The sequence below is a fragment of the Seriola lalandi genome, unplaced genomic scaffold (assembly GCF_002814215.2).
Source record: "Seriola lalandi dorsalis isolate HSWRI2012SDOR001 ecotype SW California unplaced genomic scaffold, Sedor1 jcf7180002054795, whole genome shotgun sequence".
In the NCBI taxonomy this organism is placed as follows: Eukaryota; Metazoa; Chordata; class Actinopteri; order Carangiformes; family Carangidae; genus Seriola; species Seriola lalandi.
In genome coordinates this window covers 3,105,001-3,121,379 of record NW_019525348.1, presented here as the reverse complement: position 1 = coordinate 3,121,379, position 16,379 = coordinate 3,105,001, and the positions used below count along the sequence as shown (strand labels likewise).

Here is a 16,379-nt window from a genome sequence, read left to right as displayed (position 1 = left end):
GTTGACTGCATATAGTGCTGACTGTGAAACATGGGGGTCAGAGTGTGCTGACAAGGGGCTACATGAGTGCAATGTGCAGTGTGAATGTGAGTTTGTGTACTCAAATACTGAAAGAAAAGATGACTCCCAGTCTGAAGAAGTTTGGCAGGAGAGGACGTTTCCAACACGACAATGATCCCGAACACACTCCGGAAATCCCACAAGAAAGTTGACACAAGTGTGTCCTCTGACTTTAATCAGATATGGAGTATTTTAAAGGTGGAGCAACAAAACCCCTCCAGCAAAGAGCAGATGAGAAGAATCATTTGTGGAAAATGGCAGATCATCTCTTGTGTCTTCCATGCCTAAGAGGATCTAATCTAATTTGAAAAATATATAAGAATTGAATCTCTCTAATGAAGGGTTTACTGACATGTGATGCAACTGGTTCATTACAGTTTTAATTAGTCAGATTCTTCTGTTTTTCAAATCAACTGGCTTCATTCTTCTTGGGCTTCGGCTGTAAAACGATTAGAACTGTATTAAATGGACAGGATTTATAATTAACATTAACATTTTGGTGATATTAACAAAAATGCCTGATTACCTTCATAGAAAGTTTCCTGTAAAGTAAGTAAAACAGAGGAAATAGTTTTTTGATTGGTAAACGTCATGTTAGTTAATTAATTAATTAATTAATTAATTAATTACAATGAAAGGGTTATTTCAAAATTTAGATGAGAAGATTGATATCACACTATATTTCATCTGTATGGTAAAAATACAGCTGTAGCCATCAGCCAGATAGCTTAGCTTAGCATAAAGACTGGAAACATGGGGGAACAGATAGCCTGACTTTGTCCACGGCTTAAAAAAACTTCCCACATCAACATGTTACAGCTTGTTTATTTAATTCAAAACGAAAAAGTATAAAAGCATCCACCTTGAAACAGAGCTATGCTTTGCAACTTTGTAAGAGTTATCATCTGACACCTGATGCCATCACTTGATTGAAGCGTTTCAACTTTCTATATGTCCCTCCAGGGAATTTCCAGGGCAAATGTTGTGTGCAAACCCATGATGTCAGAGTTTCAAAATCACACACGGAGGCAAATTCAGATGAAGGCTTGTTGGCCACAAAGTCAACTGTATATGTTATCAGTGTTTTTGTAGTTCATCATTTATATTGATCGAAACTGTATCTCTGATGTAAATATAAGCGGGTTGGGTCTCAAAAGCCTGAAACTTAATATGTTTTGATAAGAAATTACATTGCTTTTCACAGTCTACAGTATTGCCAACAGCGAGTTGGGTCTGTGTTGTGGTTTGCCTTGCGTGTGTCAGAGAGAAGCATCAAAGCCTCTGATACACCTCGTCCACCCACCTGTCTCAGCATGTCCCATCTCGTGCTAGTCCAGTCAGCCCGAAAATCGCACCTTTGGGATGTAGAATCTGTAGCATAACTCCTGTAGGTTAGCAGAGCTCCAACACACACACATACACACTTACACGCAATCATTTTGATTTACTCCAGGCTACTCATTCCTCAGGATGAATCGGCTCAAACAGAAAGTTATCTTCACACAATCTGTTGTTTATTGTAGATTCTTCTAGTTTCTTTATGAGTCACACATCTCAGATTGTTTCCTAAATGTATCATCAAGTAATAAAGATAAAAAGGGCTGATAAGTTGATGTGCTGAGATTTCTGACCTTTAAAACTCATCTCAACAAACAATGAAAGAAAAATAATTTTCATTGACACAGTATTTTATGTAATAATTTATTGTATATTCAAGAGACATTTCTGTCAGACCAATCTTTTTTTAGATAGTTTATGTCTCTCTCTTGTCATAACGTGATGTTACAATCAGTGCCAGTGTCAGAGAAATGTTCAGGTTGTTGTAACTTGTTGGTCTTTGATGGGAATAAGAGTCAAAGATTACAATCAGTATTTTGTTAAGTGTATTTTAACATCCCAATTAAGAAATCTGACATTTATTTATTGGTTGGTATTTTTCTGTAAATGTACTAAAAAAAATAGAATTCTAGAAAAAACAACTTTTTGTAAATTATCATTTCAATTTAACAATTAATTACAATAAATTGCACAATTCGTTTTTTTTTTTTATAGAAACACCATCACTTTCACTTCACAAAAAGAAGATATTTCAGCTATAGTATGACAGAAAATGTAGTAAGATGAAAAGAATGTAATGGTGACTTTATTCTTTTATTACATATGTGTCTTAAGTATGTATATTTGTGTTTTTTTCACTCTCGTATTTAACTTTTGAGGATTTTTTTTTTTTTTTAAGACTGCAGTCCTTATTGATAGAGATAGAGAGTTTAACCTGAAACATGGGCATGGACAGAGCGGGAGGATGACAACAAAAGCTGCAGCAACTTAAAAACTGGATTTCCCCAGACCGTTCCTCTTTCAATCTGTCTCTTAAGTCCTCCAGCTCTATTAAAAGTAGCCCTTTACATTTCTCATACAGTATCTCATTGTACATGTATACAGTATGGGAGGAATATACAGAGTTGTCGGCTAACTCATACACTCACACACTTGCATTCACTACATGCATAGACTTAACAGTACATACAGTACCTAACTGCACCCCTTAACCTAATGTTGCATGGCCACCTCACTCATGACGGTGGTGTTTCCAATCTCACTGCACAGGATAATTTGCAATGGTGTTCACACTCACCATGTGAAAATTAACCTATGGCAGACAGATGCCATTCTAACTCAACCCAAAAACAGACTTAACCCTAATTAGTAATTAAGTCCCCAAAATGTGGGTGTATGAACAGATTTTCCCCCACAGTGTAAGTAGTACAAATTAACACACACACACACACACACACACACACTCTCCTTCGGGATAGTGTTTTGTATGCACATCAGCCAGAAGTGGGTCGGGACAGGATGATCCTCCAGGGTCCAGACTCCCAGGGCTATACTCCAGTGACCACACATACTTTGCCTCCCTCCCTGCTGCTGCACTGGTTCAGTGGCCGGTCAGGAGAACTCAGGTGTATCAGCACACAGCGCATGCAGGAAGCTCTGGCAACCTGCCAGACGACTACGAGGTTCAGTCTCTTTCCATGAGCAGGAATACTCTGCGTACATATACATCAGATGATGCACAACACCCATCTACAAAGGCCTACTGGGAAAAGACCATTATATATTTAGGTATGAGCAGCCACCATTAAGAGAACTGACAGAACTAAATGCAATATGTATGATTTGATAATTACACTGATGTCTATGGATGAGAGGTTTCTAAGGGCCCCTAATGTACAATTTATATAAGCTTTACAGAAAAGCGTATCACTCCATGATCATGGAGAGCATTGCATAACCGCCTGAAGAGGCACCATCCTGCCCCAGATCAGATTGTTTTTGTTTGTGTGTACGTGCAGGTTGCCAGACTCCCCCTGTTACCATGACAAGTGCCATTAGGCACACCAGTGTCTCTCTATTTAGACTGTAGTTCATACATTCCCCTGGCCTCGATAAAATCTCACATCTATGTGTGTGTTGTGTGTGTATGGCTGGAGTTTGTCTTTGTATCAGAAGCAAAGCTTGATGTGAGCACCTTGACAAAGAAAGGACAGCTGAGTTCCAGTTTCTGCTGTCCTTTCTATCACACATGCATCGTCTGAATATTTGATCCATATCTTTCATATGTGAAGAATGTTCAATATTTTAGAACGGCTTAAAGATTGAAGATAAAGAATTCGTGTCACCCGGTCAAGGATGGGCCAGATGAGCAAAATCTGTGTGAGGGAATCCTCATATCTTGATTTGTAAGTGACCTGCTCACTCCTGGTGTCACGTACAGATCACAACTTGCCAACAAAACTGAAAACTCCATTCTCTTAAAGTGATAGTTCAGGTTATTCGACGTGGAGTTGAGTGAGGTAGTTATCTATAGTGTATAGTGCATTAGTGTATTACCTGCAGTAGATTTGGATCAGCGTGCTGCCAGCTTAGAGATGCAGCAGGAGCATCGGCACAGATGCTGAGTGATGTGCTGCTGTGGACGGGGGTCAGCAAAAAATCTGCTTTTTGCCCCTTGAAAAAATGGCCACAGCGAAACGCTAATACCAGTTGAAGTGTCTGCTTTAATTTGAATATTTTCACCACTTTATCCTGCCATCAAACAGCCCTTTCCTTTGGAACGATATTCCCTCAACTACCATATACGCACAAGCCCACCTATGCTTAGCTCTTTCTGAATCAAACAGCTGATCTGTGGAGGAATACAGTGATCGCCGTAGGTGCCCTTGTGCTTAGTAATACAGTAGTTCAACGGTTCACAAACAGTTGTTCCAAAGGAAAGTGTTGTTTGACAGCAAGATAAAGTAGTGAAAATATAAAAAAATAAAGCAAACACTTCAACTTAACATTAGCTTTTTTTCTGGGGGCATTTTTTAAAAGTGGCTAAAACACAGTTTTGCGGAGGGGCCCTGCAGCAACACTTTGCTCAGCTTTAGTGGGAGTGCGCTGATCTAAATCTACTGCAGGTAATACACTGACTGTACTGACTAAGTACCCAAATAACCTCAACTGTCACTTAAGAACCACAAGCACCCAGTCCTCTGAATCCCAAATAATAAGCTCCTTCGTCCGATGGCCTAAAGACTCACTCGTCCCTCTCGCTTACACTTGTCCCATCCAGGCCTGATCCAATATTAGTAATGAGAGATAAGCAGACCTGCCCCGTGTATCCATACACACAGCTGCACCCATGGATCAGAAACACACCCAGACCAACACCCCAGTTATAAAGAACCAAGGGAGGGTCACACGAACACAATAGGTGTAGGTGAAGTGTTAATGGAAAAATAAGGCTGATCTTCCTTCTGTTAAGAGGCTGTACGGTGTTTGGTGGAATGACACTTTAATAATTAGCCTTTGTGGGGGGTTCGCGCCCGGCTGACAGATAGCGTGTGACTATGTTCTGCCACGGCCACCCACATAGATAAAAGAGGAATGGTGTCGTGCAGACAAAGACACGAGGCCTCACCGGTCCTTCAGTTGCCTGCACTTTTTTGGAAGAGTCACACATTCACTGTTTGGGAAGTCATTTTTTGCTTCTTTTTTTTCTTTTCCTCCACATCAGAGGGGAATTTCCATGTTAACATGTGTAAGGTTGCTCTTCACACATCCACTGTTTATGTTTCTCTTCCCTTTTTAAGAGCAAGCGTGATTTAAAAAAAAAGGGTTTGGCGTTCATTTGCTGCACGTCTCTCATTTAAACAAGCTTATTCTTCCTTTGCATGCAAGCAGCAGGTGTTGTTTGTTCTGAAAGATAATAGCAGGTTAAGCCTCTCACACCATTTCTTGATTTATAGTTTATCTTTGCCATTTTTTTGTCCAAGGTAATTGAGATAATTAGGTCAGGCTTCTGTAGAAGACTCCAGCACCTGATCTGAAACCAGTATCCTGTCAGGTAAGGTGAGAAAAGATTGTTGTGATTTCTGATTGGGTTTGGTACAGTAGTGCAACAGGCCTGTACACTGTTGCGTGTGAACCTCTGGCCTATTGCCAGATGAGCGAGCGAGTTAAAGGAAGGGTTGCATAAGACTTGGGGTATGTTTTGATTTTGAAAGAGTGTGTGTCACGGAATATGTGTTTAAATTGGCAATATCCATAGTCAAGAGTCACGTAGGCCATTTAATTTGACAAGTGATGACACTGATTGTTTCACACTCATTTTGATCATTACCTTTCTAAAAATAATTTTGCAGAGTAATATAAGGAGGCTCCAGCCACGGTTCAGTCACCAATATATGGAAATGATGGGTGGTGTCTGAAACACAGCATATTAATGGAGTCAAGTAAGACCAGCCGCTCCATGTTGTTATAGTGTGTAAATGTATGGGGCACCACATCAACATAAATCTGGTTATAGTTTTCTAGGTGATAAACTTTGAATATTTAGCTCATTTTCCTCACAGAGACAGAAATTCCTGTAAAACAACATGTTATATGTTATATATATTGTTAACAATATGTTTATATGCAAAAAATAAAAATGTTAAATCTAAATTTAGATATCAAATCTAAATGTTAAACCAAAATATCAAATCCATATCTATTTGTCAAATGCTAAATCTAAATCTTAAATCTAACTCACTATAACAGTACGTTAAAGGGGCTACAGTATTTGTAGATTTTTGCTATCGCTACAAGCCAACATGAGCATTAACACCTCTTTATTTACCAGCCTTGATAATAGCTTCAGTCATTTTTTGTTTACAGTAACAGAGGTTGCAATACGCCCTCTTCAGGGCAGACTGGACGCTACAGTGACTCAGTATTGGAAAGTGAGAAGATGGGCTGACCAGGCCGAAGCTATCTGATTAGCATTCTAACTTCTGTAGGAGAAAAGAAGTGAAAGAAATAGAGGCAAAACAAGAGGGTTGCTTTCCAACACTGGAGACAGATCTTGCAGATTAAAGTTTGATGCTGAACTCACAACATTTCCTCTAGACTGGTAAGTAAACATCTCTTAATGCTAATGTTGTTAGCAAAACTTTCAAATAGCGCCTGCAAATAGTGTCAGTCATCGTTGATTTGGCGACACCTGTGGTTATATGGCGGCAGGTTTAATACTACAGTAAAACAAACTATTATAATTTTGAAGAAGTTAGGCAATAATTGGTGTTTTTCCATCATTCTGTGAGTAAACCATAGTCTGATTTTGTCCTGCACACGTCATGAGTCTGCAAACAGCAGGGCACAGTGGAAGGAGTGGTTACCTCACTGAGAGGTTAGAGTGTGCAGCCTGTCAGCTGCAGCTTGTAGGAGAGCGAGCTACAACAATCAAAGCTGGGCTACAATTCCAACGCCACAAAAATGTCCTATTTCCCAAAAGATATTATACTTTCAGGTACATTTCTCTATGGACTGATGAACTGAAGTTCCAAGTGTCACCAAAGCAGCAGTGAACATGTGCTTCAGAGAAAGTTGGATTCACCAGTATCTTTCTCTCATTTCTTTAACATCCTCTACAAGTCTACAAGCCGTGTTTTCTGGGACATGAAATAAAAATTGTCAGTTATTAGTCACATTGAGCCATAAACATGAGGAATTGTGTTGTGCACGTTAAATTCATCACTGTATTCTGTCGAACAACGGTCATAATATTGTGGTTATGCACAAGCAGGTGGCCTATAGAGACTGCTTGAGGAAGAGAGTGAAGAAACAGTGAAATTATTCTATGCCTTTGTTGTTTTCAATAATGATTCTTCTTGCCCTAAATCTAAATCCAAGGATGTGGAGTCTTGGGAGCTATTTCTTTATTTCCTCCAAAAGAGAAGACCAGCAGTTGAAAGCAAAGATTTAGTATGTAACAGTATGAATGTATTAACGTTTAGATTTAGATTTAACATTTAGTATGTATATATATGAACATTTAGATTTAGGGTTATAGTTACATATAAACCTATGGTTAAAAATTATATATAACATGTTTTACATGAATTTTTTTGTCTCAAATGTGAGGAAAATAAGTTAAATGTAAGGAAAGTAAGCTAGATATTAAAAATATATCACCTAGAAAATTGTAACCAGATGTTTACATTTGGTGTCCCATGCCTGTGTGCGGCTGATAATATGTTATTACTTAGGCTATTAAGTAAGAAGCCTATAACTGTACAATAGTTGTACAGTACTGTAATCTGTATATAGGCTTTAGTATAGGTTATATCAGCACCATGGACAGAGGCCACCAGGTACTTGAACTGAATTTCCTGTTTCACATATAAACTGCACTATGTGTAATTAGCATCATTGTAAGCACATACAGAATACTATGTATGCTATTAATGCTGGCTATTTTTGCAAATACTAATTCACTGTAGTGCTGCTTGTATCCCCTTAATATACGCTCCCTTTCAAGCCAGTTATTATACACTATGACACATGGCTCCTATCCCTTCCTGGTCCAAGTTCATGAGATGTCATTTTGACCTTTGTATTATAGGTATTTTCAGAATCCTCAAAGACTCTTCTAACCATCTGGATTTTAAAAAAGTATTCCATCTGCTGCACAATGAAAAATATTTTAACCTGTTTCCCATGTTGCAACTCTGTGTCCTATCCAGGTGGCCATCAAGCTGCTATCTTTGTTTTGATTTTGAAACAGAGGCCCAATTTGGGAAACAGATCATTTTTTCATCATGCAGACACAATATTTTTTTCAGCCAGATGGTTACAGAATCTTTGGGGCTTCTGGAAATACCTTCAGATAAATGTAAGTGATTTCAATGTCTGGGTTTTTCCAACATTACATCACATCACATCACATCACATCACATCACATCACATGAATTACTAGGTTATGTTTTCACCCATTTCTGTTTTTTGGTAGTTTGTCAGAAGAATTACGCAAAAAGTACCGAATTGATTTGCGCCGAACTTGATGGAAGGATGGTTGGAGGGTTTTTTCTCTGAAATCTGGTGTAGGTTTTTTGACACTGGTCTTGGCGGATGTCTGCGTCTGATTCAAATACATGAGAGGCACAAACTGGGGCTAGTTTATTAGAGCATATAAAAACTCCTTTGGTCCAACTACTTTTTAAGTATGGTCCTATTAATCAATAAAATTTTAAGAGAAAGGAGCCTGCACCTGCATTGCCATAACAAACCCATGGACAGTGCACATAGACGGTCTATGTGTGATGGTCCAGAATCTGTGATTTGAGCTTTCAACTTCACTGACTCTGGCCCAGTGGTCAGTCCAGTGAAGTGAAGGAGGAGAAAATAAGACATTTGGTAAACTACTGCAAATAAATCAGAAGTGATCATGAGAAATAAATCATTAGTAAGTTGGAATCTATTTTAAAATATTCAAAATAGATGTCATGTGTCTACTCGTCCTCTGTACATTTATTTACTGTTTTATATTTATTTTTATTTTATTTCTAATTTATTTTATTTTAATTTGAATATGACCTGGACAATAAATGATTAATATGTGTTCTAGTGACTCCACAAACCATACAAGGGAGGTTTTATGAATTGTATTTTTATCAAATTTTAATTACTTTAGTATTTTTAATTATATTAGCATTAATTATTAGTATTAGTATAGTAAGTATTTTTCACAGCTGTAGTAGGCTTCCCTTTACTAATTTATTTGTGGTTTTTAGTGAGTCTGCAGCATGTTCTTTAAAAAACACACAAAAGTCTCAAATATAATTAGTTTTAATGATTTATTATAACTGGAACAGCTGAAATCAGTGGCCAGAGCTCGCTCAGAATCTTGTGAACTAATTGCAAAAAATCACTGTATTTTTGTTAATTGGCGTCCTCTAGAGGATTACACTTGCAAGCACTGAACAATTAGAAGAATTACAACTCCCAACATGCAGTTCACCCGGTAGTGCTTCCGCATTTAAACCGCCGGTATTTTAATGTAACCTGTGCTCCTCCGGCAATGGACGGGAAAACTGTGAAGGCAATACTGTTCGACTTGGACAACACACTCATTGAAACAAGTCGGGCAGGTGGAGTGGCGATACAGAAGGTGATAAATATAGATATTCCTCATGTAATGTTTAAGGTTAGCGTCCGTATTTGTAACGTCAGCCTTTGGTCATTCAGGGCAGAGGGAGTAGGGGGCGATACACCGCTGTTCAGCTGATCTAAAACCCGTTTATTTAGCCTGAAAACCACCGGTGACAGTTTTTATGCTCATACTAAACAAACATTTCTTTGTTTTTATAATGGCGTCTTACTGTTGCCATGTAGCCTACTGTGTTTCATTACAATTTCGATGTACTTTTACTGCACTTAAAGACCCTTACTTTCACACATTATTTTCACTTATAATTCCACCTTCAAGTACTGTGTTCTTTCCTTGTGTTTCTACATCTGTATGTCATGACAGACATTTTGATTGGTGATTGCAGGAAAAGCATAGATGTTAATTAACTAACTACTTATGGCTCTATTCTATTAAAGTGGCCCAGCCATTTTTTTCCTTCAGATACCTCAAGTACATTTTTCTGTGTATGTAACGTCTTTAGTTATAATGGAGCATTCTTGTATTGTTGTGTATTGGTACATAAGTATAGGAATGAAATACAAATACAGTCATTAAAATGTACCACTGGTCCAGCATGCACATACCAGGGCCTTGACTCTGAAGCAGCTAAATGCTGTTCAGTCTTCCATTTTTGATTTCATTAAAGTATATACACCTGTGTTTTTCCTACTGTGAAATGTCAAAACGTTTTCTCTCACACATCCGTGTTGGTTTATTTGCACCTGTGGTGGTGGACAACCCACACCTTTATTTATTTATTCACATTAGCACATGGAGTTCAGTGATATATTATATAACTATTAGGAGAACTCTGCCCAACTTCAGTATGAACAAAACTCGCAAGCAAAGATGTGAAGAAAATAGGCATGTAGGCTGATGTACAGTATATATTGTTCATTTTATTCTTTGATTGAATTTGTGACTGTTAACAGGATCTGACAATGTAATTTTGTTTTAACCAAAAATGTAAATCCACACACATAAACAAATTGTTAAATCCCCACATCCACCAAAATATGTGTGATTAATGGTGCCTACTTAACCCCAGACTGACTTTTTTATGCATTTTTGTTCATTCATTTAATGAGGTAATCTGTTGTGTGTTACAGACCAGTGAACTTCTGAAGACCACACTGGGCATCGATGACAACACCATATGCAGTATTTGTGACAAGTTCAAGCAGAAGCTTCTACAGGAGAGTTTTGACCCAGCATCAGGCAGATCCATAGATGATGTTCGAGTGGGTCACTGGGAGGAGAGCATCCAGGAGACCGTGGGCAGTAGTTCCCCGGTCTCTCTAGCAGCTCAGTGCTACTACATGTGGAAAAACAGTCGCCTGGAGCTTCTCAGCCTGTCCCCTCCAGTATGCGACCTCCTGAAACAACTGCGCAGCAGATACAAGCTGCTATTGCTGACCAACGGGGAAACTCAGACCCAGAGAGAGAAGGTGGAGGCTGTCAGTTGTGAGGAGTTGTTTGATGCCATCGTGATTGGGGGAGAACATGCAGAGCAGAAACCATTCCTCTCCATCTTCACATTGTGTTTCAGCATGCTGGGGGTAAAGGCCCAGGACTGCGTTATGGTTGGAGACTCTCTGGACACAGATATTCAGGGGGGCTTTAATGCCAGAGTACGAGCTACAGTTTGGATCAGCAGTGCAGGAGGTGCGGTGCCAGATGGTTCAGTGAAACCAGACTTCACCGTCCCTACTGTGTTAGACCTGCCACATGTTCTGGCACAACTGGAATAAGGACAACTCGTAACTAGAGCTGAACAATATGCAAAAATATAATATATAATCATATTTAGATTATTTTTGGCAGGTATTGTAATTACGATATGAGTCACTATTTCAGTTTGTCATCACTTTTGCATTTGATTTTCACTGAAAGCATTTTAAAAAGATGATGTGATTTTAGTTGGGGCTTGTACCAACAAAACATGTTTGAAAAATATGATTTGAAGGCCAAGGCATCTCTGTAGCACAACACACACACACACGCGTGAAAAAAATGGACAATGTTGATTGCAGCTCCTGCAATTTGGATGTTGCACTTGGCCATATTTTGATTATGTTTCGATTAATTGTGCATCTCTACTGGGGACTGAAACCGTGTGTGACATCACTTCAAGTGGGATTTTGTGGAAATTTGGATTCTTATGGATATGTTTGAATGTTTAATTATTTTATGGTGTTTAAGTACATTTACTCATGTACTGCATTCAGTTTTGTGATATATGTACTTTACTTGAGCATTTCCATGACATGTTGTTTGTACTCCACAAGACAACTAGTTACTCTTCGGATCAAAGCTTATAAATTACAACTGTTTAATACATTGTATACTGTAATTAAAACTAGTTCCACCTCAGGTACCTATAGCAGTAAATGCTACATATGCATCAACAATCTAATAATGTAACATGTAAATATAAGTTGCAGGGGTCATTATGTTTTGTCATTATTTTATGATATTACTGATATTTTAAAGCAGAACTTTGTAGTATGGAGTTGGTACTTTTACAAACAATGGATCAGAATACTGTATTTCCACAATTGTTCACACATGGTGTAGTGCCATAAGAATCAGCAACAGAACAGAGGAAAGTGGTACAGCACATTATTTTTATTCAACACTCAGAATGACTGTACAAAAGCCCTTTGGGTTATTTTTTTACACACCTCAACAGAACATGTCACTACATTCATTCCATCATATGCTGCTAATGTGGTCATTTTCTCTCGGTCTTGGCTAATAAAACACTTTGGACAAAGCAGTTACTTACATCATGGCTGTACAGTATATTTGTCTTCTGTTGCACAGTTAATTCACGCAGCTTTACTGAGACTCATTCTTCTAATTTGTACTTTGTCATATTTAAGGCTCCAGCAAAATTCACTTCACATCTAATTTGACTTTGATGTTCATTGCTGCGAGCTCGGCTATAAAATAGCGGAAGACATAAGGAACAGACACTGAGTCAATAGAGTCACTCTTGCCGCACAGGGTGCACACAGTCTTGCGGTGGCGCATGGCCGACCAGTAGGGTGGTGGTTTCTCCAACAGAGGGGAGAGGAGGCTGCCACAGTCAATACACACCTGAGCCACCGATCGGTCAGAGCAGTTGAAGAGTCGATCGTGAAGCAGGAAGGAGGAGCCGTGCGCCAGCAGGGCGTCTCGCTCCATCTCCCCAAAACGGATGCCCCCCTGGATGTTCCTGCCCCCCACTGGCTGATTGGTCACCTTGTCTCGTGCTCCTGTGGTCCTCACCTGAAATTTGTCAGAGACCATGTGACGCAGCCGCTGGTAGTAGACGACTCCGATGAAGATGTCGGCCTCTAGCTCCAGACCGCTCACTCCACTGTAGAGCCGCTCTGTGCCGTAGTAGTTGTAGCCACCAGCCCGGAGCATTTCACCGAAGTACTCCAATGCAGAGTTCTCCTCAGAGAAGGTGAAGGGTGTGGCGTCGTGGCTCAGGCCGTGCAGCGCGCCGGACTTGCCGGCCATGCTCTCAATCAGCATCCCGATGGTCATGCGGGAGGGGAAGCCGTGGGGGTTGAACAGGATGTCGGGAGTCATGCCGCTCTCTGTGAAAGGCATGTCCTCAGCCGGCCACAGGCGGCTCAGGATGCCCTTCTGACCGTGCCGACTGGCAAACTTGTCACCAATGGTGGGGTTGCGAGGTATTCGTACCGTGATGCAGATACGTTTAAAATGGCCTGAGCCAGTGTCATTGCTGCAGATTTTTATGTTGTCGACTACACAGGCCTCTTGGCTCCTAGGAGAAAACAGTGAGGAAACACGTCACTGATTATGATTTGAAAAGTTTGGCATTCAAAATATAATTACTGAATATTATTGAAGAATTTGTTTGTCTAAACATGTAGATAATTCCATCCATCCATTATCTACACCACTTATCCTTATAGGGTCGCGGGGGGACTAGAGCCAATCCCAGCTGACATTGGGCGAGGGTGGGATACACCCTGGGAAGGTCGCCAGTCTATCACAGGGCTGACATACAGAGACAAACAACCAGCCACGCACACATTCACACCTATGGGCACTTTAGAGTCACAGATGAACCTAACATGTATGTTTCTGGACTGTGGGAGGAAGCCAGAGTACCCAGAGAGAACCCACACAGGGAGAACATGCAAACTCCACACAGAAAAGTCCCAAGCGGGGTTCGAACCCGGAACCTTCTTGTTGCGAGGGGACAGTGCTAACCACTGCAGCACTGTGCCGCCCATGGAGTAAAATCATTATATCATTATTTGCAAAGGTAAGGTAATGATGAAAAAACATTACCACACAAATGTTGACACTTACTTGTAGTAGGTGGTGAAGGTCTGGCCAGTGTTGAGGTTGATGTAGCTATAGAAAGGGTCTCCATACTGAAGTGTTGAGCCAATGTGAGGTAGTCCATCAGCGTCCAGTTTTCCATTCACCTCACCTGACTTGGTCCCGAACACCACGCCGTCTTCTCCCCTCACCTTGTCTGCCAGATCCACCAGCTCAGTCTTGTAGATACTTCCATGGGCAAAGCCTCTCTCCCATGATGACTTGTTCACAATCTAAGAAGAGTGATGAGTCTGTCAGGATTTTACTCCATTTAAAAACACTAAAAAGTTATTTGGTGTTTTAGTTCAGTGTCTATTTGGGGAAATATTAAATACTTATTGTGTTTTATTTACCATTGCATCTTCCATGTCGTAGCCTGTGTAGGATATGACGGCCACGATGGCGTTTGTGCCACTGGGGTAGTTGTCCAGGTTGTAGTGGTCGTACATGTACGGCCTGACCAGTGGGCTCTGTGGGGTCTGGAGCCGGTACAGCTTGTTATCTGAGCGATCCATAAACGAGTGCAGGGGGAAACCCATCGTTTGCTTACCTGCAAAGAGAACAGGTTTAATCTCTGACAGACACAATGAAAAAATTTGAATATTTTTCAATCTACTAAACCTCTTCATCTGTGTAGGTGTGTGGGACCATTAATGGCGGTCTCAGACTTACCCATCTGACACTGGTACATGTTCCTAGGACTCTGGTTGTGGTCTGAGTAGGGGATGAAGTTAGCCACCACGCTCAGCATGGTGTGAGGGAAAAGCTCCTGGTGTGTGGTCACTCCTGGCTCGATCTCATCCTCCAAGATGCCCACATTGATGTAAAGCTGCAGCAAGATAGAAACAGAAGATTAAATATGCATTTCAGCTGCGTTCTTCAGATAAAGGTCTGATAACTACCGTAACTTTTTTGAAATTGTAGTTTACACTTACCTGTTCAAATGTCCCAATTAACTCTTCCTTTCCAAGAGCTAGATTGTGTACAGGCCGCACCATACGACAGGGTGTAGTGAAGAGGAACAGGCCTGGGTACAAGCTGGCCTTGCCTGTTTTAGGAACCAGAACAATCTCAGTCCAGGGAGGGATCTTCTTCTCTCTCAGCACCTGAAGGTATTTGATTTTAATGTCAGTTTTCTGCATACACACACACACACACACAAATGCACAGTACAGCCGTTTAATATTTTACTATCATACCTTGAACCGTCGCAGTGAGTCGACCACGACTGGGGCTAGTAACCTCACGCACCTGTGAACGCGGTATCGCAGGAATGCCCCAAGGGAATTTCATCATTTTCTGGCACATTGTGACCTCACAAAACACGTTTTTACAACGTGCAATTTAATGTCTAATGGGATAAAAAGTCATGACATTTTATATTCAAAAGGTCAAAGGTCAACTTCACTGTGATACAATGTCACACTTCTGGCAATTATTCAATGCTGTAACTCAGGAGGAAGAGACTTTGACTATATTTCCTGCTACTTGGCTGGTTGGTGCAGACATACAACTGTGAGGCGGTGATTCTAGTTTTACATTTACAGCACATCAACAGTTTTTAATGATCTTGTTACCTCTAGATAACATTTCAAATTTACTCAAGTTCTGTTCAAAAACAATATGCAACATTACAACTATATATTTAGTTGGTTTTTGAAGTGAAAGGAAGTAAAAACACCCCCTGCAGCAAATGAACTTTTTGTCACATCTTAATACTGTCACCTTTTATTTCATAACTAAAATGAAATTAAAACTTAATTAAATTGGGGCATGTGCAAAAGTTTAGGCACATCTGCTAACAAGTACAATGAAGTATTATAAAAGTTTTCAAATAGTCCCCTTTCACAGCTGGACAGGAAACAACCAGGAAGATCTCCTCTCTGTTGATGGGATGTGAGGTGCTGTCATTCGTATGACAGTCGGCGTGGAAATGAAAGGATCTTTCTGAAGCGGAGTAGAGGAAAAGGCTTTGATGTGTCTTTAAACTCAACTTTTTCTTTTTTTTTTCTCTCCCCCACAGGGAGGTATCGCATTCGTGGCCATCAAGGGAGCGTTTAAGGTGTATTTCAAACAGCAGCAGTACCTGAGGCAAGCCCACCGTAAGATCCTCAACTTCCCCGAGCAGGAGGAAGCCTGAGGAGGAGGCACAGTCCAGAGGGAGGACCGCTCCACGAACCACACACGCATACACACACACCCATCCGCTGAAGGGGTGAGGGTGGGGAGGAGGAGATGAACATGTCAAGTCAGACCCCTGAGCAGGAAGTGCTGGTGAAACAGACTAGGATCAGTGTCACCCTCATTTACCTACTCCTCACCCCTCTCACCCCTCCTCCCTTCTGGAGCTGACATTCAATGCAAGGATCCCCATCACCGCCACCTCGCATCGTTTTTAATCTTCTGACGCTTTCATTCGGTGAAGACTGGAAAAGACTTGTGGACACAGACTGGAGCACGTTTGCAGTTACACACA

At 40.5% G+C, this 16,379-nt stretch overlaps 2 protein-coding genes across 2 annotated transcripts in view; one reads left to right on the top strand and one right to left on the bottom strand.

The window, feature by feature from the left end:
• Nucleotides 1-9,399: 9,399 nt before the first annotated feature.
• nanp (N-acetylneuraminic acid phosphatase) lies at nt 9,400-12,345 on the top strand. Its single transcript, XM_023425870.2, has 2 exons — nt 9,400-9,535; nt 10,666-12,345. Exons 1-2 carry the CDS (start codon nt 9,446-9,448, stop codon nt 11,305-11,307), a joined length of 732 nt encoding a protein of 243 aa, XP_023281638.1. The 5' UTR covers nt 9,400-9,445; the 3' UTR covers nt 11,308-12,345.
• Nucleotides 12,167-16,379, bottom strand: part of polr1b (RNA polymerase I subunit B) — a 7,279-nt gene continuing 3,066 nt past the window's right edge. Inside the window, exons 7-12 of the mRNA XM_023425792.2 lie at nt 15,103-15,154; nt 14,839-15,009; nt 14,576-14,732; nt 14,257-14,453; nt 13,892-14,136; nt 12,167-13,337 (exon numbers count right to left, since the gene is read on the bottom strand). Coding sequence (XP_023281560.1) covers nt 12,455-13,337; nt 13,892-14,136; nt 14,257-14,453; nt 14,576-14,732; nt 14,839-15,009; nt 15,103-15,154 — 1,705 coding nt within the window. The 3' untranslated portion in view covers nt 12,167-12,454. The remainder of the gene's footprint in view (nt 13,338-13,891; nt 14,137-14,256; nt 14,454-14,575; nt 14,733-14,838; nt 15,010-15,102; nt 15,155-16,379) is intronic.